The sequence below is a fragment of the Salarias fasciatus genome, chromosome 5, assembly GCF_902148845.1.
Source record: "Salarias fasciatus chromosome 5, fSalaFa1.1, whole genome shotgun sequence".
Lineage (NCBI taxonomy): Eukaryota > Metazoa > Chordata > Actinopteri > Blenniiformes > Blenniidae > Salarias > Salarias fasciatus.
In genome coordinates, this window is record NC_043749.1 from 14488811 (window position 1) to 14511072 (window position 22262).

General features: G+C 47.9%; 1 protein-coding gene and 1 pseudogene across 1 annotated transcript; both read right to left on the reverse strand.

The window, feature by feature from the left end:
- On the reverse strand, positions 1–12455 carry LOC115389049 (rootletin-like; annotated as a pseudogene).
- Positions 12456–17092: 4637 nt separating this feature from the next.
- LOC115389050 (adaptin ear-binding coat-associated protein 2-like) lies at positions 17093–20278 on the reverse strand. Its single transcript, XM_030092415.1, is given in 10 exon segments — positions 17093–17212; positions 17385–17479; positions 17569–17612; positions 17615–17684; positions 17770–17878; positions 18484–18528; positions 18530–18563; positions 18803–18907; positions 19100–19200; positions 20146–20278. Coding segments are annotated over 10 exon segments (744 nt in total). The 5' UTR covers positions 20241–20278; the 3' UTR covers positions 17093–17166.
- Between the last annotated feature and the right edge of the window lie 1984 nt (positions 20279–22262).

The following is a 22262-nucleotide window of genomic DNA, read 5'->3' on the forward strand; positions in this document are numbered from 1 at the left end:
CTGTAGGTTTATAGTCAAACTGTAGTCAATATTCTAGCAAATATCCATAAAATACTCTCTTCATGTCATATAATCAGTCAAATCTGTGCCTGAGACAAAATACAGTGCAGTTCCTTCATGATGCTCAAGCCGTTTTTCATTTGCTGTTCTCAGCTTTTCATTTGAACGCGAAGGAATCGAGGCCAAAACCTAAAGCTGGCGGGTTTTCATTCTTCTCCTCCGTCTCCACGGTCTGCCTGAGAATCCTGCGGGGCTTTTTCAGGAGGAGCAGGACGTTTGCGGCCGATGTTGTGCAAAGATCGAATTCAGACGGCTGCCCGTAATCTGTCAACCGTGGGAGTTTTCAACGCCGCACTGAATCACATCTCTACATCTCCCTGTACCTCATCTAAGTCTCTTTTTCTTAACAATTCAAAATATCAAAGACTCCCTGCAGGATAACAATAGTGTTCAGTGTCACAAATCAGAGCAATTTTAAACAGTACAGTTAGAGAAGGAGCACATTTCTGGGAGTTAGAGTTGTTAATGATGAGCAGAGAGCGGCGCCGGTGCTCCTCAGTCTCCTGTCGACAGGAAAGAGGACGGGAGAGACGGCTGCCGGCGCTTCATCTCCTGCTGGAGCTGCTCCTTCAGGGTGGAGACCTGCAGCAGCGACAGCAACAGTCACCAACAATCCATGAAGCCTTGGTAAGACTAACCCTGTCAGTATCTCAGTATCCTACTAGAAGACACGTGTCTTTTTTGTCTTTGATGAAGCAAACAGAGACGCATCGGTGCGTCCTGCCTGTCTCACGTGCTACCTGCTCCTCCAGCCCTTGACCCTGTGGCGGTGGGCTCGCTCCCTGGTGCCCAGCGTTCGCTCCATGTCCCTGAAGCTGCTCCTCGTCCTCTCCGCCTCTCGCTGGGCTTCGTCGCGCTGCCTGGCCAGGCTCTCGCACAGGCTGTGGGACTGCTCCATGTCGGTCAGCTGAGTCTGCCCAGCACGGGAAACACACACAGTTCACTTTCTGAGCCACAACAACACAGACGAAAACAACAAAACATTCAGGTGCTTCAAGTTTCACCACATGCTGATTGTTTCAGAAATAAACAACAATAAGTGACTTAGAGATAGAGAACAGCATGAAACTAATGCTAAAATACTAACATATGCAGTCTCTGAAGTTATTAAATTGCAGCTTCTTGGCCAATAAGACCTAAATAGTCTGTGAAAAACTTGAAAAAATGGAAAGAAATAAAAACTAGTCTGAAATGTGAAAGCAGTCTGAAATAAACAACTTTAATGACCGTTGCTGAATTCCTCTAAAAACCCACTGCTGCTTCATTTATTTGCTCATTTATTGCAGGTCTGTGGTTAGAAAAAAAAAGAAAAGCCTCATGTTTCTAGTTCAGCACCAAGGCTATAAAGAAGGAAATTCCACAAAAAAATGGATGGTTGAGAGAAATGGTGCAGATTTTATTTACAGAGTAAAAAAAAAATCCTGAACCTTTTGTTGTTTTGTGTCTTAAAGTTGTTTTGATAAAACTGATACATTATAGATGTTAGATGGCATTTCAGCTCAGGTTTTTACATTCATCAGAGTAATTGTAAACTTTTACTTTGTCTTTTTTTTGTTTCGTCTGCTCAGACTTTCACCTCCAACTGACATGTGGAGCAGAAGAGTTACTCTGTTACAGGAACAAAGTAGCGTTGGTAAGTTTACTATTCCATGAAGAGCTGCTTTCACGCGTCCAGCAGCGGCTCTCAGGGTGATTTTCCTTCGCTGGAGGATGTGTGCGATCGCAGCGCCGCTCACCTGCAGGATGAGGATCTGCTGCTGCGCCTCCTGCAGCTCCTGCTCCGCCGTGCCCAGAGTTCGATCCAGACGGCTTTTCTCCCGCCGACAGACGCATGGTGCCTTCCTCGGACTTCAGCTTCTGACGCTCCACCTGGATCACAGAAGCGATGAGGGAAACCACCAGCGTTTCATCGGAACAGTACATTTTCAAGCCTTTGGGTTTATTTTTTTTAAATCAGAGGTTTTGCTGTGCGGACCTTATCCAGCGTGTTCCTCAGTGCGTTCTTGTCCTTCTCCAGCCTGACGGCCTGTCGCTCCGCGTCTTTTTTCTCCGTCTCCATGGCGACGGCTCTCTGCAGCCCCCTGAGTCGCTCCTCCAGAGCTGCCCGCTCGGTCTGGGCTGACTGGACGCCGCGCTGAGCCTCCACCAGCCCGGCTGACCGCTGACGCAGTGCCTGAGGGCAAGCACAAGGACAGGAGTCTGTAGAGCCTGAAGTCACCGGGGGTTCTGTCTTCTCTCCGCGTGGTTTCGGTGGCCTCTGACCTCCTGAGCGTTGCTGAGCTCCACCTCCAGCTCCTCTCGCCGCAGCTCGCTCTGGTTCAGCTCACTCTGGAGGCTCTGCACGCGATCACCGAGGGCGACCATGTTTCTCTTGGCTTCAGCCAAAGAGGCCCGCATTTCATCCATCCGATCCTGATGAAAACAGAGCAACCATCACACCCCCACGCTCATCTCCCGGCTCCGTGTTTCCTCTCCTCTGACCGACTCACCTGTAGGAGCCGCTTGTCCTGTTCCACCGAGCTCAGCGTCTTCTGCAGGGCGACCAGGCGGCTCTGCGTGGCGCTGTGAGTGGCCGCCGAATCCTGGAGCGCCTGGTGGAGAGAGCTGGTCTTCTCTTTGAGCAGAGATTCGTTTTCTTGTGCTTTGAGCAGAGCCTGGCTCAGCCTCTCCACCTCTCTGTGCATCAGAGACACGCGAGATTCTCCATCTGAAACCTGCAGGGCGAAGAAACGGTTTAATTACTGAAGGAAGCTGTGAACGAACGAATGGGTGTCTGCGGGTCTGACCTGTTTGAGGAGGGAGTCGTGGCGCTCCTGGGAGGCGTGGCTCTCGGCCTCCCGGTCTCCCAGACTCAGCTTGAGCCTCTGCAGCTCCCCCTCCAGGCTGCGCCTCCCCAGCTCCACCCGGGTGGCCCGGGCCTCGGCCGCCTCCAGCGCCTCCCGCAGGCGCCTCCTCTCCGCCTCCAGGCGCATCTCGCTCGCTGCTTGTTCAGCTGATCCTGCAGGAGCGCGAGGGAGACGGAGGTCACGAACACCGAAGCTTTTTGTCATGATCACAAATATTTTAACCTAACTGTTGCTTTCTTATTTTTAACAATCGTCCGCAGTCTGCTTGAGTGTCAACTCCTCCTGTCAACACCGAGACGTCACGAGAGGCGCGGAGCATCTGTTGTTATTATGTTCCCTGACACACGCAGCTCCGCCGCTGAGTGCTGCCATATGGTGACTGTGGCAGCTCAGCGGTCGCCGCCGTTGGGAGACAATATGAGCGCGCGCAAGCTCAAACGGGCGAATACCTGAATGTGCTTCTTTTCTGTCTCCGAGGCCTGCAGGGTTCGCTCTAAATCCTTCACCCTGTCGCTGAGCGCCCCCTCTCTCGGTCTGCTCTCCTGGCCGCCTCCTCCTGCTGCTGCAGCAGGATCTGGGTGGTGGTCAGACGCTCGTCCAGGCCACGCTTTCCTACAACCACACAGAGAGCTTTGGTCAACAGCTAAATGTCTCCGCATTCAGTTTAAAAAGTAAGAGTCTCGACCACAAATCTGATCGTTCTTTCCAGTTTATCACTACAGGATGCCGACCTTCTTGGTAGTCCTGTAAGGTGTTCTGCAGCTGAGCGAGGCGGCTCTGTGCCGAGTCCCGCTCCCCCTGCAGCTCCTCCAGCTCCCGCTGGAGCGTCCCCAGCTGGCAGCGCGCATCGTCCTTTAAAATCAGCAATAAACAAAGACTTTAACCAAACAAACAAAAACATGATCCCGGGATTACTGCAAATATGTTTGTGGAGTTTGGCTCCTCTGACCCTCTCCCTGTGTGCGTCACGCAGCTCCTGCAGGAAGTCTCTGAGGCCACTCCGGAGCGTCTCGGGGTCCAGGTCTGGCAGGGGAAGGGGCAGAGGGGTGTCTCCTCTCTCAGGGGAAGCAGCTCCTGAGAGGTTGTCAGGGGTGCTGACCTGGAATTCTGCTTTAAAAGAAGACAAAGAGTTTCCACCGTGGAGTAAACCTGTTGAGAAATCAAAGACAGATCCTATCAATCCTGTACGAATCATTCGCACCTTTCGGAGGCGACAGCGAGGAGCGCAGCGGCGAGACGCTGTGGTGGCGGGACACGGTGCCGGGAGACGTGGAGCTGCCCCCGGGGCTCCGGCCCCGGCCCCCCCGGCCGCTGGCCCCGATGCCCAGCGTCCTGGTCAGCGCCGACTGGAGGCTGCTCAGACGGAACTCCAGCTCCCTCCTGCCCACCTCGGCCCGGGACAGCTCGGCCTCCGTGGCGTCCAGACGCCCCTGCGCCTCGCTCAGCTGCAGGCCGGACTGGGCGGCGGCGTCCTGGGCCGCCTGGGCGCGCAGGGAGAGGTTCTTGGCTTCGTCCTGGAGCTTCTTCTCGCAGCCGCGGGCCTCCTGCAGCTGGGCGGTCAGCTCGCGCTCGCAGCTGCGCCAGCCGGACTCCGACTCCAGCAGACGCTTCTGAGTCACACAGAGCTGCCAGGAACAGAGACGCCACACTCTGAAGGCACTCGGTCCAACCCGGAGCAGCCAATCTCCTCACTTTCTGTCCTCACCTCTTTCTTGAGGGAGTCTCGGGCTGCTTCCGCTTCAATCAGCTTCTGTTTGAGGGTAAAAACATCTTTTCCTTTCTCCTCCTCTCTGCTCCTCTAGTGACAGACGAGTCTGCAGCTCGGCCACCTCCCTCCCTCTCTGCTGCTTCTCTCCTTCAAGAACCTTCAGCTGAAGACAGAAAAAGCAAAAACCGCATCGCCACCATGAAAATCTCCAATCTAGTTCACTGACTGAACCCTGAGTTTGGAGTCAGAGACAGATGTGTGACAGAAGTGTGTCTGACCTGTCGGCGGAGCTCCTGCAGCTCCCGCCGAGCCTCCAGCCGCGACCTCTCCACCTCCCTCAGGCAGCTCCGCAGCTCCGTCACCTCCTTCTGGGTGGACGACAGCGTCTCCTCCAGCACAGCGAGCCGCTCCTTCTCTTCACACTGTCGCTTCACGCTGACAAACCCAACACAGGTTTGTTTCAATATATCAGGACTCCTGAACCCGGATGAGTTTGCTCCTGCTTCTCTGCGTACCTGATCCTCTCCGAATCTGCGCTGCGCAGAGTTTCTCAGGTGTGTGTGGACTGGCCGAGGGCGTCTCGCTCCATGGAGACGTCGGACAGGTTGCGCCGCAGCTCCGCCGCCTCCCTCCTGCAGTTTTCTGCGGAGTCCTGACTTTGGCTCAGGCGGCGCGGCCTCCAGCGAGTCCCGCTTCAGCCGGTCTCGAGACTCCTCGGCCGCCGAGAGCGACGCCCTGCACTGCTCCAGCTGCGGGGGGAAACGTCACGCTTCTTGAATCAATGAATGTATGGGAATAATTTTCATTACATCCATCAAACATGCTGAGGTTCTCTGGTTAGGCTGCAGTTTAAAGACATGAATGTTACGCAGGTCTTTCTTCTTGGATCCGTTACCTCTTTAAGGGCCACGTCGGCGCGTGAGCGCAGATCGGTACAGGCCTCTCGTAGACTGTGGAGCTCCCTCTCGTGGGCAGAGGCAGCGTCTTCCTGCTGGGAGCGGAGCTCCTGCAGCTCACTAGTCAGAGCGCCGACTCTGATCTGAAAGACAAAATCTTGTCACTAAATCCTGTTTTTGTGACGCACGCAAAGCCGCAAAAGATGGATCGGGTCAAAGTGTGACGTTTCCAGCACGTCTACGATCACCTGCTCCTGCTCTTTGTAATGAGCGACTTCTCTGGACATTCGCTCGGCCTCCAGCACCGCGGCTGACAGCTCCGCCTGCAGACTGGACACCCTGTCAGACAAAACCGTTTTCTCTGCCTCCTTCAGCGACAGGGCCTGAGAAGAGAGAGAATATTCTGCATATTATTAAATACGAAGATGGGAAACGTTCCCCAGTTTGAGCCTCAGATCAGACCTGCTGTTTCTCCGTTTCGGCCTGCAGCAGACACTGATCCCTGTCATGCTGCAGACTGCTCAGCTCATCGCGCAGCTCCTCCCGCTCCCTCTTCGACCTCTGGAGCTGCTCCTCGATCTCCTGCCTGAGCTTCCTCAGCTCCACCTCGTGTTCCATCAGCAGGCCGTGCCGCACAACTTCCTGCAAGGCCAAACGGCACAAAGCTCATCGCAAGCACTCCATTAGTAAAACCATGTGAAACCGTGTGTGTGTGTGTGTGTGTGTGAACTCACTCACCTTCTCTGAAACCAGCCGGTCCAGCTCCTCCTGGTGCTCGGCGGCGGCCTTGCGTAAGGCCTGCTGGGCCTCCAGCTGTGCAGCATTTAGGGCCTGAGTCACAGCCTGTTTGTCCCTCTCAGCCTGGGAAGACGCGTTCTCCGCGTCTGAGCGCGCACGCCTCAGCTCAGCTGCAAGGCCAAGCAAAAACACAACAACAAGCTCAGCCATTCGGCTCTCATCGCGCCACAACACGAGCCAGCTATGTCTCCCGTTAAGAGCTTCCTCATCTTCTCTCTCACCTGCTGACGTCTCACATCGGACTCGGAGGTTCTGGTTCTCCGCCTCCAGCTGCTCTCTGCGAGACTCCACCTGGACCAGCTGCTGCTGCACGTCAAACAGGCTGGTTTCCAGCGATTCCCGCTCCGACCTGCAGGTCACAAACGCAAATCACACACGAAACAAAAGACCTACAAGTTTTAAATACAGCACCGAATGAAAGACATTCATGAAGCATTTTTAAAAGGGCAGCAGCATTTTTTTTTATGAAAGACTACATGCCTGAGCAAGTTGTTGGTAGAAATAAACATTTCCTTCACAGTTTGATATACAGTATATCGATTTATATTAGTGATTATTATCACAACAAAATATATTTGTACTGCACAGGCTGTATTGTAAAAAATACAGTAAGGAATAAGCCAGAAGCACAGCTCCAACCTGAACGCAGCCAGCTCCTCTGACAGCATGGTGTTTTCTCTCTCCGACGCCGTCAGCTGGACCACCAGAGCCGCTTTATCTCGAGCCAGTTCAGCGCGACTGCGGCCGGCCTCCTCCAAGGCCACCTCATTCCTCTGGCCCTCTCCTCTGATCAGGCTCAGCTCTGAGCCCAGAGAGGTCACCTCCCCACAGAGCTGCCACACAGTCGACACGCTGAGATGAGCTGGAGCTTATAGTGAATGCATGGTGCTTGGAGCCACATTTTGAGATTAAATCAGTTCCAAATGTAGGAATTAAACACTTTTTGATCAATCTGTGGTCCACCTGAGTGACTCTCTCCTGCAGCTTCAGCCTCTCGGTCCGGAGGCTCTGCAGCTCGGCCTCCATCCCCGCCCGGCCCAGCTCGGTGTCCTGCAGCGACTGTTGCAGCGTGATGCGGGAGGATTCCTGCTCCAGCCGGTCCTGCTCCAGCCGGACCAGCTCGTCCCTGATGGTCAGCTTCTCCTGCTCCGCTTCACGCCTCTGCGCCTGCAGGAGGGCCTTCTCCTCCTCCAGCTGACAAACAGCAACAGGAGGGAAAGTTCATATTAAGAGCTCTGGAAGCAGAACATCTTATTGTTGCAAGAAAACCCCATGACAGAGTTGTAATCTGTCCTCACCTGGAGGATGTAGGTGTTTAGGTCGACCTTATCCTGGGCCAGGCTCTCATTCATGCCGCCCATCTTTGCCAGGGAGTCTCTGAGCGCTGCGTCCTCAGACTGGAGCTTGTTGATCAGCAGGGACAGCTCAGTGTTGCTGCTCTCAGCCTGGAGGAGAAAATACAAAAAAAAAAAAAATCTACATAAAATCTAAATCTACAGGAGTTCAGCAGAGTTCAAGTTGTCTTTTCTTACCCGGGCAAGTGCTTCAGACAGCTGGGCTTTCTCCCGCTCCAGCAGCTGCCTCTCAACTTCCCCCTGCTGGTGGGTCTCCTTCACAGCAGACAGCTCGCCGCGCAGAGCCGAGGCTCGGCTCTCGCCATGATCCCACTGCTTCTGTCTGGAAGAAGACAACGCAAAGCTCAAAGTATTGCACTGTGATGTATCGCAGTGGAAAGTAGTGTTTTTCACACATTTCTTTCATTTGAATGGAGTCAAGAAGTTTTGGGGTTAATAGTGTTTAAAAGATAAATGAAGGTGAAGCTTGTAAAGAGCTTTTAAATAGCTCCTTGTGTGTGCTGTGTATGCCCTGCTCTTCGTCTGGCGGATTAGCACCGGGATCACGTTCACTTAATCGCCATTGATCGGCCTGCTTACATCCTCTGAGCCTCCGCCTTCGCCCGGTCCTCTCCTGCATGACGGCCTCCTTCTCCTCCCTCTCGTGGTCTCGCTCGCGCTGCAGGGAGGTCAGGGTCAGCTGGAGCTTCTCACAGTCCATCTGCAGGATCTGACTGCTGCTCTGCGCCGTCTGGACCAGCTTCTCCAGGTTCACCTTCTCACTGGAGGCAGGAACACACAGAGTTAAGGACAGGCCAGGATCTGACGGCTAACAGGACGCTGCAGGAGGGGAGGTAGCTGTCTGCCAACCTGGTGACTGTGTCTCGCTCCTGCTTCAGACGCTCTTTCTCCTTCTGGACGGCCTCCTCTCTCTCTGAGCAGAGTCCCTCTCGCGCTGCAGCACTTGGTTTCGTGTTCGGCGTCCTTTTTGGCCAAATCCGACTCTGAGAGCTGCTTCCGTAACTGTTGCACTGAAGCCTGGGCACTGAGCAAACGACCTCGGACGTCCTGCAGACATCAAGACACGAGCAGAACGAATGAGGTGCAGACACATCGTTGAAGTGCATGTTAATGGAGCAAGATTTTCTAAATATTCAGTAAAAATCACATTTAAGTAGGTTAATTACGTAAAAACATTGTAGCAAGAAGTCACCTGTATTACAAAAAAGCCCTAAGATGATCTTTTAGGGATTTTGGTCCTTTAAAACAAACCTCAAATGCATAATAACTCAAAATAACACAGTTTGACACATTAAATGACTGTAGGCTCCTTCACTGGTACACCTACCATACTGGGCAGCTCCCAGCATATAACACCTCGCTTTAAGATCAAAACCAGCATACAGTTCGACTGTGTGTGTGTGTGTGTGTGTGTGTGTGTGTGGTAGTTCTTCATCACGCGTCACCTGCAGCTGCAGCGTCTTGCTGGCGACTGCCGACCGGAGAGCCGACAGCGCGGCCTCCGGGAGAGGGGGCAGCGAGGAGGCTCGAGTCGGGGAGGCCGCCCTCCGAGGAGACGAGGCCCTGAGGGGGGAGGAGTCACGGATCAACCACAGCAGCGGAGCCCCGGAGTTGTCCTGATCCGCCTCTGACGACGACTCCCCGTCTGACAGGACGCTCTGCGAGACGACAGCGAAATGAAGCGCTGCCTTCGTGATGAACTGTCGAGTGTGTGTGTGTGTGTGTGTACCTGTGCGATGTCCCGCAGTGTGTCCAGCAGCGTCTCGCTGTGAGCTCTCACCATCTGCATGTCAGTCTCGTCGTTGCCGCTCTGCTCCTGAAACGAAGCGCAGGGTTTCATGCAGGAGGAAGTTGAGAAAACGTGAGCATCACGGTCCTGGCGTCCGTCCGTCTCACCTCCAGCCTCCTCCCTAGGGCGGCGATTTCTCTGTCCCGCTCTTCAATTTGATTCTTCAGTCGCTCCATCTCTCGCAAAGAGTCTGATAACCTGAAAGCACAGGTGAAAAAGGAAATAGACATATTTTTAACAGAGCTCAGGCTCTAAAAACAGCAGTATGAAGCTGTGCTGAGCGGAAACCATGCTGCCACTGACCTGAGGCTGAGCTCACTTCTCTCTGCGTCTGCTCTGGTCTGAAGGTTCATCATCTCAGTCACTCGCTCTCTCAGCTGCTGCTCCAGCTGGACTCGGACGATTTCTCCCGCTCCAGCGCCAGAGCGGCTCCTTCCTCCCGGCAGTGCAGGGGCGGACACGCCGGCGCAGGACACGTGAGCGGAGTGGGACATCCGGGAGAGCTCGTTACGCACCTCCGACAGGTCTCTGAGAGAAAAGATGATCCCACACATGAAGAGGAAACGGACACATTGTTTTTACAACATGTAGGGTTTTAAAGTTTCCACCTCTCAGTGGCGGTCTTCATCTCACAAACGTGCCTCCTGAACCCGACAACCTGTCGCCACAGCGTGAGCAGACGGCCGTGTTCGCTGCTGAAGTAGCTGTGGAAAGACTGAACGGGGAGCAGAGCATCATGAATTCGCCGCCTCTGCGCTTGAAGCGCTTCAGAGTTCGGGCAGCATCCCTCTCCCACCTCCTCCTCCCTCCTCCAGTCGGACTCCTTCTGTTCCAGCTCCTCTCTGGCTTTGGTCCAGTCGGCGGTGAGCCGGCGGATGTCCTGACTGAGAGCCTCGTTGGCCAGGCCGGCCTGTTCCAACTGCTCCCGGAGCATGGAGTTCACCGCAGACAAACTGCTGCTCCTGGAAACACACAACAAGATTACAAACAGCCAAACAAAGGGTGCAAAAAACGAACAATGAAACCAAAACGATGAATTCCCGGTTCAGCCTTCAATACTTCTGTCAGTCCAGGGACAGGCTGAGGGCGTCACAGACATGAAGGACAGCAGCAGAGCGGGCTGATTGAAGTCTGACCTCTGCTGTTCCTCCTCCAGCCGGATCAAAGCATCCTCCAGGTTGCTGCTCGCCTCGTCCTGGTGGCGCCGTTTGATGTCTCGCTGTGGCTCTGAGAGGAGATTTGCACGTGACAATCAGATTTCTGAAAAGCTGTCTGGAGAAGTTTCTCATCAATGCACTCCACCTACACCCACACTGTGTTTCTCCAACTCAGACGACTTCTCCTGCAGCGTCTGCTCCAGATCGCCACACCTCTTCTTATACTGCAGCACCTGAAGCAGCAGAGGACAGGTGACCTCTGACCCTCCTCAGGGAGGGACGGACTGAAACAGGCCTACCTTGGCCTGCAGCTTCTGCACCAGCTGCGCCTGCCTCTGCTGCCCTCCTGGTAGGCGGTGAGTTTGCGCTTGTAGGCCGCTTGCTCCTCGTCCAGCCGCCGCCGCAGATCCACGTTCTGCTGAGCCAGGCAGCGAGACTCCGGCGAGTCACGGTCCCCGTCTCCCGTTTCCAGGCGCAGCGCCTGCTCCAGCTGTGGTTTCAATAAAGGTCGGAGGCAGGAGGGCGAGGAGGGTTAAGGTCACACCAAGACACTGTACAGATGGTCACAGCACTGCTGCTGGATTCTGTCCATTTACAAAGCTATTCAGAGCTTCTTATGACCGCTGCAGCCACAGCTGTTCGCTATCACTTTGCAGAATCCAGTGAGAGTTTGATGGAGGCAGTAACTCCCTTCAGGGACATGTGACTTCTGCAGCCTGTTGGCCGGTGGACGCAGTATAATGATCAACCCAAAACGGGGCTGTGCAGCCCACCCACCCACTGCCACATCGCTCAAAACCACTCAAGCCCCTGTTTACAGTCACCCGGGGTGACAGACGCCATGGCAACATTCCACTCCAGCTCATACCACCCCCCATCACCTGGGAGACGAGCAAATCTCAGACAAAGAAAGGGGGAGAAAACACTGAAATGTTGAAAAGAAAAAAGTGCCACAGTGTTCCCAGTAACAAAGCACCTGGAGCGCCTCGACACCAGCCTGTGACTTTATTACAAGTCATTTCCATTCAACTCAGTTTTATTAGGATAAAACTCGACTCAGTGCCCCTATTTCATCTCTTCAGTGCATTTCTGCCGATCCGGCCGTCGCCAGGCGTACCGGCGTCGCTGCTTACCCGCTCACTGATTGCGCCGTACTTGATGGCGAGCTCGTCTCGGTCGGCTCTGCTGTGCGCCAGCAGGTCCTCCAGCCTCGCCAGCTCCACCTGCAGCACCCGGTTCTCCTCCTGGAGGGACATGACGGAGGACATGGCTCCCCCTGTCCACAGGAGGCAGAGACGGAGGGGACAGGACACAGAAAGCTTACAGAAGGGCAGAGGAATCAAACCTGGTTTGATAAGGTACCGAAGAGGACTCACGCTGTCGTTGAGATTCTTTGTGACAATCTCTCGGACTCTGGCTGGCAGACATGTAGGGGGGTCGTCGGGCGAGGGACCCCGGACGGTCAGCTTCTTCTCCTCAGACAGAACGCTCTCTTCCAGCTTCTGGGGCAAAGAACAGCACAAAGCACACAAACGCTACACACGAGACCGCAAAACCTGATAAACCTCGCAGAAACATGACAGACTGAGCGGTGACACTGGCGAGTAGGGGAACACATGAGAGGGTGAACGACGTCACATCACGATGAGCGCAGTGAGAGGCGGAGATCGTCCCTCCGTGCCTCACCTGGATCACCGACTCCAGCTTGCTGGAGTCACCGTCTGAGTTTTACGCTGTGCTCATTGCAGCAGATATTTAAAGTCCTCCTGGGAAATAGGATTAACCCCGGGGAGAAGCGATGCCCCTCCGCACGCCGGGCCGCGGTCGCCTCACTTTCCAGCGGTGCAAAGCAGAAGAAAAGTGTGTGACCTCTGTGGAGGGGTGTCTGTGTGGCTGCCGGGAGCCGAAGGCTACAAAGTTTTGGTGGCAGAGGAGCGGAGCGGAGCGCGTCCGTCCTGCTGCCTCCTCCTCCTCCTCCTCCTGCTCCTCCTCCTCCTGCTCTGCCGGGCAGCAGAGATTGAGGACAGCAGGATTAGCAGGTTTTAAAAGCACAGCCCTCCTCTCAACTCCACACACACCTATTTAGCAACAACTAAAGGTGGGAAAAAAACCTGTAAAGAGCACTTTTCCAGAAAAAAGTTAACTGTAAATTCACTGCAATGACACATATAAATGTAATCCTTATTATTAATTATATACAATAGTCCGATTTAATCCAATTAATAAGATAACAACTTTCATCAGCAGTTTCTGTTTGATAAAGACAGATTAAATGAATTGAATTTGCATTAGTAAGAATACATAAGAAATGATTGCTTCACTTTCTTTACTTTTTGTTGTTGGTTTTAAAATCTTGTCATTCAAACCACTGTTATAACTTAAAATGTAAGGAATATATGTGGAACCTAATTTTTTAAGGTATATTGATCTTAACTACAATAATATTGCTGATACAATTTACAAAGGGGAATGTGAGCAAAACAAAGTGTTCCGCTTTAAAACGCTGCAAATAATAAAGATCCAAACTGCACTGAAAAGTGTCTGAAATGATAAGATTTTGGGTGGAGCCGTTTATATGACGGCTGCATTCACACTGGAGATTAAACACGGAAGCAACGAAAACTGTCTGGTTACAACAGATACGTTTTTTTTTCAGTATATATTACTATTATATATATGAAAATATTACTATTTTCATGAGTCACATGTCCAGAGTGTGTTTTGAAGGTGAAAGTGGATCAAGTTCTGTGAAGTAGGGTCCATTTTCTTACACTTTGAGAACAATTTTCCAATCCTGGACTTTAGGTACTGTAGAATATCACAGTTATTCAGATTAAATCTCCATTCAAGGCCCTACATTTAAAACTCTGACAGCACTGTGCCTTCAAATATCTCATTGTATTGCACTATAAAACAAAGTTTTCAGGTCAGTAAATTTAAAAATTTAAAAAGAAGATCCTAGAATAATAATATAATAAACAATAGCTGTGAGATATATTCCGAGGACCTGAAAAACAATTTGGAACAAACTTATTTTATCAAATTTGTGCAGCATGAAGTTTAACAACTGGCTCCTCGTGCAGAAACTAGACTCAGTTTGACATATATGTCAATGGTCAAAAATGATTTAATCATGAAACAACATGAACATTCAACATGAAAAATGTGTAAAAAAGCGAATCACTTTCAGATTTTTTCATTCAATTGTTGAACCTTGACTAAATAATTAGAGAAACCCAGGAGCAAGATGGAAAAACTCTACACTCTCTATATTAACTATTAATATACTAAATCTATATTAACATGGCTTCATTCTTTTGAGGATAAAATTGGTTTTTCCACTCAGTATATTGAGGTTTGTCAAACAGTGGTAGGATCAGTCTGCAGGCATTTAAAGTCAGAGGGTGTGTCCTGCATTGTGCTTGAATTGTCACAGACAAAGAGGGTCATTGTGTCTCCAACAGCCCCCTCTGCTGCCCTCCCCGATTTAATATTGCTTTTTTAATGTATACATATTCATTCCTACGCTGAATCCATCATACCCCTGAAAACCAGACAGAAGAGAAAGTTAGAAAAATAGAACTTATTGCTTTGTCAATAGTTTGCAGACTGTGCGTGAGACTTCTTCTTTCTCCACAGTCATCTTGAATACGAGGCGTCACACATTCTCCTGTTACACTGGCTTATTTTAGTGGAGTTTCATACATATTTAGTTTCATTTCATTTTTATAATACAATGGTGACAGGAGGACCAGTGACACCAGTCAGAAGCCAGTGTTTAGATGTTTACATACACACTTTTCTCTTGGTTGTATGTTTTCAATGTGGTTTCTTAAATACTTCAGTTATCAGGTCATTTGATATCTCTGATGTTAATACTGAAACATTTGGATATTTTTTTTAAAAAAAGAAGAAAAGTTTTACGATAACAGCGTCAAAAAGCAGTTCATACAGTTTTGTAGCTGCAGCGCCCCCTATTGGTATATTTGTGAATTATCGACACTGATTTTCATGACAACAGAAACAAATTCAACACAAACCGTGTCATTATTGTTCATTCGAGCAGACAGACTCTGCGGGCTGTTACCGTCCACTCCTGCTTTAATAAAGACGTTTTTCTCTGCAGTCGCAGCTTCTAGGTTGTTTTGTTCGTATCAAAAAGGAACAGAAGCCTCGGAGTTTCATTCAACATCCTCTTTAAACTAAAACAGAAAGACACGCCCAAGTTTTCAAAAGTCTGCAGAGTTGGAGGAGGAGGAGGAGGAGGAGGAAGAGGGCGCTGGAGCATTAAGCCGTGCAGCATCCAAACGAAAATCATCCAGATGAAGAGTTGGGATGTTTTCTGTCAGTTTCTCAGGGAGCGCGTGTCGCTGTGGAGACGTCAGCCGGATACAGACGGACGGAGGGACGGAGGCTCCGCGGCCGCGCGGCGGATAAACATTCCCGCGCCCCCGCGTGAAAACCCAGCCTCACCTCGACTCGAGGGTCCGCAGAGACTCATCCCGCCGAGCGTCTGCTTCTCCGGAGAGGGGTTTAGATTAGAGGACGGAGAGGAACCAGCCGGATCCTCAGTCTGCAGGATGGTCGCCTTGTTCTGAAATCTCCTCCATGCTGGTTGTTCCGGGGAGGGACTTCAGCTCAGAGCATCACCAAGTATCTGACGCTCCAACACCACGTCAAACACCGACTTTTAATCATAATAATAACAATAATGATGGTGAAGAGGAAAAAAAAACGCTTTCGATTTAAGTTTTTACTTTCACGAGTTTATTTCAGCCCTAAAAGAGACAGTAGCACGTTCTCCTGGGGAATGTCTCTGAAGTTTGCAAGTTCTCCCTGCGCATGTTTCTCAGGACATGCATTTGAGTATGATATGAAATTTAGATTTCATAGTAGAACATCTTTTAACAATTTTTTATAATTTGAGTTACAGGGGCTTATGATAATCTGTTGAGTTTTAGATAAAAAATTGAGGGGAATCAGAGTTGAGTTTCAAGAAAACTGGAGTAATAAAATAAAAAAAAGAATGGTTTTGTCTTATTCAAGAACGCTTAAAACATTTTTAATCGTAATTCTTCTAATCCTTTAAAATGAGATACTGATTTTAATTACTTATAAGCTAAAATGAAAAACAATAACAAATTTGATATTTCAGTTTATGGAAAACTTCAAAATGTATAGAATTGCAACTAGAAACATTGAGAAGAAATACATTCTGCACTGTCTCTCTTTTTTTTTTTTATTAAAATCTCATTCATAACAAATCCTTGTTGGCATCGACCTCCAGCAGCAGACATGGATCCACTGATCTCTCACTGAGCCGGTCGCTGAAGATTTAAAGTCAAGTGGATTTTCACATTTCTAGTGAAGAGTGGATAAACACATTTGAGAAAAGCTCACCTTGCCTGTGAGTCATGGAACATTCCTGAGCAACTATTCTGACAATGTGATGCTAAGCATGTGATGGACAGGTTACCTATAGTCAGGGTGTTATCTAACCCTTGGCTCAGTCCTGATCCTGAACTGGATAAAGCATTGCTGATGGATGATTACAGAATAATAGTGTGAAATGTTATTTTTAGCAAGTAGAGACACTCATGAAAGGCTTTCGGTAAAACAGCCAACCATAAAAAACCGTATATAATTTTCCTCCATTCAGAAAGGCAGCCTCAAATACAACAAAATCAGGTCGTTGAAATATAGAGTTTATTTACACACAGACGGAAGTTTACATTTTAAATCTTTTCCAGGAAGGCACTTGATCAAATACTTGATGCAAATTTTTTTAACAGAAGAGAAAGAAACTGAAAAGGGTAAAAAGGCACATTTTAAAAAGGGGAAACACCCAAAAGGAACGAAACAAACGTAAACAGACCAACAGATGTGTTGATGCTTTGAATGACAGACAGAAAGATGAGCACGACTTACTTTCCTACAGCTGTGATTCAAACTAAATCCCATTTTAACATGGGTAGGATGTTTAATCTAAAACTAATCATTAAATATCAATAGAATTTTGTAGGATCTAATAAAAACTACCAGTAAAGAAATAAAACACGCGCTGATACAGCTGAACAAAGACAAATACTTCAACTATTTTTCCCACATGGCAAAGAAAAGGAGGCGAGGGAGAAAACATGCAAACGCTTGATTTTGGAAAGATGAGGTCAATCCTATGACCCTCAGAGGTTTAAACAGCGACAGGACGTCTGATTTTTTAGGCAGAGGAGAAACATTTTATCAGATTAGTGTAACGAGGAAACCTTTCCCTTCAGCCAAGGCTCATTTTCTTTAAAGAGAGCCAAAACCTTCAATGATCACAGTCACCTGAATGCTAAAATCAAACCTACTGCATACCAGAGTGTGGAGAAGAGTGTGAGGAGGAAAACTATGTACACTGTTTAGGGTTTGTTCCTCCAGAGCGTGTTGGTCGTCGGGCTAAACTTTCCTTCGAGAAGAGGAAGCTATCTGCTCCTCCGGCGCTCTTTCTTGCTACAGTCCTCGCGTCCTGTCCGTGGAATGTGCGGAACCTGAGTGTGCGCTCGGCTTCTCACAACTCAACTAAACTGCACCCATCCTGATTTGACAGCATCGTTACTGGAGCTGTGGACAAGAGGAGGTGAGGGGGGGGGGGGGTGGGCACAGCATGAGAGGTGACAAAATAAAAACAGAACGCAGCACAGTGGGTGGATGAGATGAGACGGCACACAGAGGGTGGACGTGCAATCCTCTCGCACACACACACACACACACACACACACACACAGACACTTACTTGGAACCTGCGGATGTGAAATCCCCCACACATCCGAGCTGGGCGCCGCGGGGCGGGGGAGCCAAGTCTAGAAGAGGAGCTGCGTTTGGAGGAATCTGTTGTCAGTAACGCTTTCTGTGCTGTGAGCTTTGCTTTCAGCGAATGTGCTTTGAGACCACAGTGAATCACCGGAGTGAGTCTGGACAGGCTGTCCTCCAGGGGGGGGCAGGACTCCTCCGGCCTTCGCTCCGGAGGAGGCGGGAGCAGACCTCCGGCGGCCGGCCGGGGTTTGGCGCCGCCTGCGTCCTTCTTCTTGATGTTCTGTGAAAGATGGCCATTGCAGCTTTACTGATGTTCAGCTCATCTGTTCGCTTCGTCTGGGGGGATCTGTGGGCTTCTCGCTCACCCCGATGCTGATTTTGATGGTCTGTCCCTCTTTGAAGCTCAGGTCCAGTTTCGGCGCCGAGCTCTGAGAAGCTTCCAGTTTAGCCAGCTCACCCTCTTGCTTGACCCATCTTTAAAAAGGCAGAAATATCACAGTTAATAACATTACAATGGCAGCTGGAGTCAAACCTGCAGCATATTATTTAGGAAGACATCAGGTTGAAATGGGTTTTGGATAAAAGTGAATCAAATGAAAGTTTAGAAAGTATAGCATTTTTTTTTAAATAACAGTAATGAATCATTTGTTAATTTTGTTTACATCAGGCTTGAACGACACTTTCCCCAACATATTGGATGGAAATAAAGGATTGTTTTCTGAGACTCTTAAGTCAGTGGAAAGGTTTATTTCAGGCTAATGTTAGTTAATATTTAATGACGCTGCGCCAATGCTATTATGAGTACTTAATTATTTAAATGGTCAGGTAAAAATATACTGAAAGTTGTTTGTAAGCAAAACAGGATAAGGTCTGGATACTGACGAATGAAAACAAATTTGGCATTATAAGCAAATCAGTGTGATTTTTGTTCAGTGGTGGTAAATGTGTCTGTATTTGTCAGAAACTCAATTGACATGCATTTGCAAGTATTCCGTTTATAAAAAGTAATAAATATATCGTAACATATATCTAAACATTAAAATAAATCATACATATATTTCTAGTCACAGTTCACTTACTTAAAATGGTCCTGTAAGGCAACGTTGAAGTCAAATGATCTCCCGATCCGCAAAACCCAGGCCGATGAAAGCATGCCGTCCTATAAATACAGAGATGTGTTGACCAAAATACATTCATCTACTTCGTGGTTTTTACATCACACCACTGAGGAGCACACAGCACATAGTCCTGCATCCATACTGCATAAGAAGACAGTTCTTTAATGCTAAAATGTGAATTTACACCATATGGATGCAATGATACAAAGTAAAATCTGAATCTTAGAATTGAGTCAAAACTCAAACGTGAATCTATACACTTCTCATAAAATTGTCTTACCATTGCCGTCCTCTATCCGGATCACAAAGTACCTGCTGGAGTCGGTCACAGCTTCCACCACAATGCCGGGATACTGTTCGACAGGAGCTTGAGCAAACAGCTCCCCTGTGAAAACAGCATTTACACCAAACAAAGCCTCAGAAGTTACCAACAAGTAAAGTGAAAAGGCTTTCTGAAAACAGAAAGCCTTTTCGATCGCACTATGAAGCAGTTCATCTTCACTCATAATACGGTAACGTTTCATAAGAACCCCAGTCCACAGATCTCCTGTCATAGAGGCATGTTAGCACTGTTTACCTGTGTTTTTGTCCTCTAACTTGATGAAGGCCATCTTGCCTTTTGCTGTAATTTTCATGCGACCACTCCATGCAGGTTCATCCAGCTTCCAGTCAGCAGCGCTAGAAAAACAGGAAGTTCATCTTAGAACCATAACGGTTTGTGTAACCCTCATCCGTGCAAAGAGCTGACTCCAAAACCCCTTTTAAAAATAAGCTGACACATTTTTCACTACAGGAGGAAGATAAATCAATAATTTGCTTAGATGCTAAAACAATATGGAAAGAGAAAGTCAAAAGTGTAATCAAATGTAAATTACCTACTTAAAGTACAGTTTTGCTGGGGCAGACTGAATTAAACTGGATTATATAATGACAAGATGAATATTTTCTTAAAAAATAATTAATAATAATAATAATTAAACTCGTTTTTATATACATATATGATAAGTGGGGATTGAATAAAAACTCATGTTGTCATTTTTGCTTTATTACAATTTAGAACTGAAACCTGAAAAAAATGAACTTTCCTCTCTTGCTTGTAGGAAAGAATAAAATAAAAAGACATTTATAAGTGGGAGATGTAAAGAACAGACTGATATTTAATACCAGTTGAATTACTTTTTCCAACAGGCAGCTAAAGTTGTCAGTGACTGCATCCATTATCGGACATACGCTTACAACCTGCCAGGCACAATTTTTTGAAAATGATGCAAATCACCCCAAATGAACAACTTTAAAAAGTGCAGCGAATGACAAAACATGTGGCTTTATGTGCGTAGGTGAAACCCGGAGGAAGTTGTTGTTACCTAGTTGTGTGACCTATTTCCGAGAATCCAATATCTGGCTATCAATTTCCAGCATCATGTGTCCCAGTTATTTCACTGACTCAAAGACCTTTTAAGTACCATCGTGCTATGGACGCAGGAGATAATCGAGAAGTTTTGTAGAAAATTAAAGAAAGAAGTTGCGAAATGTCCTGACGGTGCAGTGTCCGATAAGGGATGCAGGGTCGTATCAGCCTGCTGCCACGGAGCTCCAGCTTACCGCGCGGTCAGGCGGTCTTACCGGTATCCTCGGTTAGAGGCCCGCGGCGGGATCTTGTAAACGTGAACCTCCGGTTTTACGCACAACATCGACTCATAACTACTGTCTTCTGCCATTTTGGCAAGTTTCACTACCCAAAAAACTACTTCCGACTTTCAATGGACAGCTCGCCTGCTCAGGGGCCGAAGAAGGAGCCGCGGAGCCGGATGGAAGCAGCGCCCCCAGCGGCCAGGAGGAGGGAGCGCCTCACAGCTCACACCAATGCACACCTGAACCTGTCCTGATCAAATGTATTCCTATGTCATTTATACTGTACAATAACGTATGAAAGAACAGGACAGATAACCTCATTTAAAAAAATTAAATATGATTTTTTTTAATGCGCAACTATAGCTTTATCACTTTTTAATACAAGAAATAAAGTCTAAAGTTTGGAAACAATTTATCTGAATTTTAAACTGTTGGAGTTGTGAGCTCTACATGAAGTATTCATAAATGTATGAACCATTTTGCATTTTGGTGCTGCAATTCCAGTTTTTCACTTCAGTATATCATTAGTCCAAAATATTGATACTGGGTTATTTTGCTAAATACTGCTGAGACGTTTACATTTTTGTTGAATTTCCTTTTTAACAAAATTGCATCTCGAAGAACTGTATATCCCACTGGGTTTCACTGCACCATGTAAAGATCCCATGCACCGTAGTTCATGAGTAGCATTACTGTTATTCATGAACAACGATTAAGCATGGAAGCTAACTGCTAAACTACCATCACTTTGAAGTCTACTGTAATTTTCTTTATGAAACAGCTTTCCAATAATCCTTGAATGGGGGATTGAGGAATTCTACAGCACTACAATACAGAGTAACCCAAAGCAAAATGAGTATTGGGATCTTTTCTCCTAAGTCTCATAAGAACGAACACAAACAGTATCAGCCTGATGATGTTTATAAAGGGTATTCAAATTTAGATTTCCTTTTCAAGTTTCAAAACAACAATGACATCATATAAGCTTCAAACCAGACAGATATTTGTGAATGACTGCAACAAAGCATTGTGGGTACATCGCACGAGTGAGTGTTCACTGTAGAAATGATCAAAACAATCCGATTTCAGATGGCTCTCCTTTGGACAACTGGACCAGAAACCTGGAGTATCCGAGAACTGCATCCTTGAGTGTGAAGGATCTAATCCACATACCAAACTGTCCCTCTTTCCAATGCAAGTTAACTCTGGGTGCTAAACCATGAGAATAAATCTGATCCACTGTTTCTCAGGCTGGAATCGCTGGAATAAGCAGCATAAATGCATCTCTTGTATTTTTAAACCCATTTGCTGTGGTGGTTTTTAGCTTCAAACACTAAATTTGAATATTTCCAATCTGGTTTAACAAACACCACAAGGATCTGAAACTAACATTAAAAAAAGAATATTGAAACAGCTGGAAATCACTTGTTTAAAAAAAAAAAAAAAGGCAAAAAAAAATTGACAGAGCTTTGTCAGTTATGTGGGATCTAATTATTATCAGAGTTGACCTGGTGTAAGTGTAGCCTAAAAGATGAACTCGAATCGTAATGCTGTAAATTGCATGTTGGCCGACAGGGATGTTTCATCATATAAGGCATTAAAGTGTCTAAAGGTTTCCAACTCACTGCATTCAGTGTAGAACTAACTTCTCACTGGTATTCCATCAGTAGATCTGGATGTGAATGAGTGTGTGCTTTTATTTCAAATTGGTGGGAAAAAAAAGTGCAGAAGAGACCGAGAACCTTCATTGTATGAAAAAAAAAAACCAAAAAAAAAAAAAAAACAGGAAGTAAATCAAACCATGACTTAAGGACACCACATGTGACTTTTCCATATTCACTTCACGGCCAGGGAAACAGCTCCGTCTTCACTGAAGGTCATGATGTTCAGTTTTGCATGTGTATGGAAAAAAAAAAAAAAAAACCCAACTTCTCAATGTGATTCAGTCCAGCCAAACCCAAACCTCCAGAATCAACAAAACTGATGCTTTTAGGGAAAACTGAACATCACAGCATTTGTGAAGGCAAAAATTCATGGAAGAACATGTACCTGATGTTGCAGCTGCTGACATTACGTTTGCAGAGTTCCTGACAAATTTCAAAACCCCC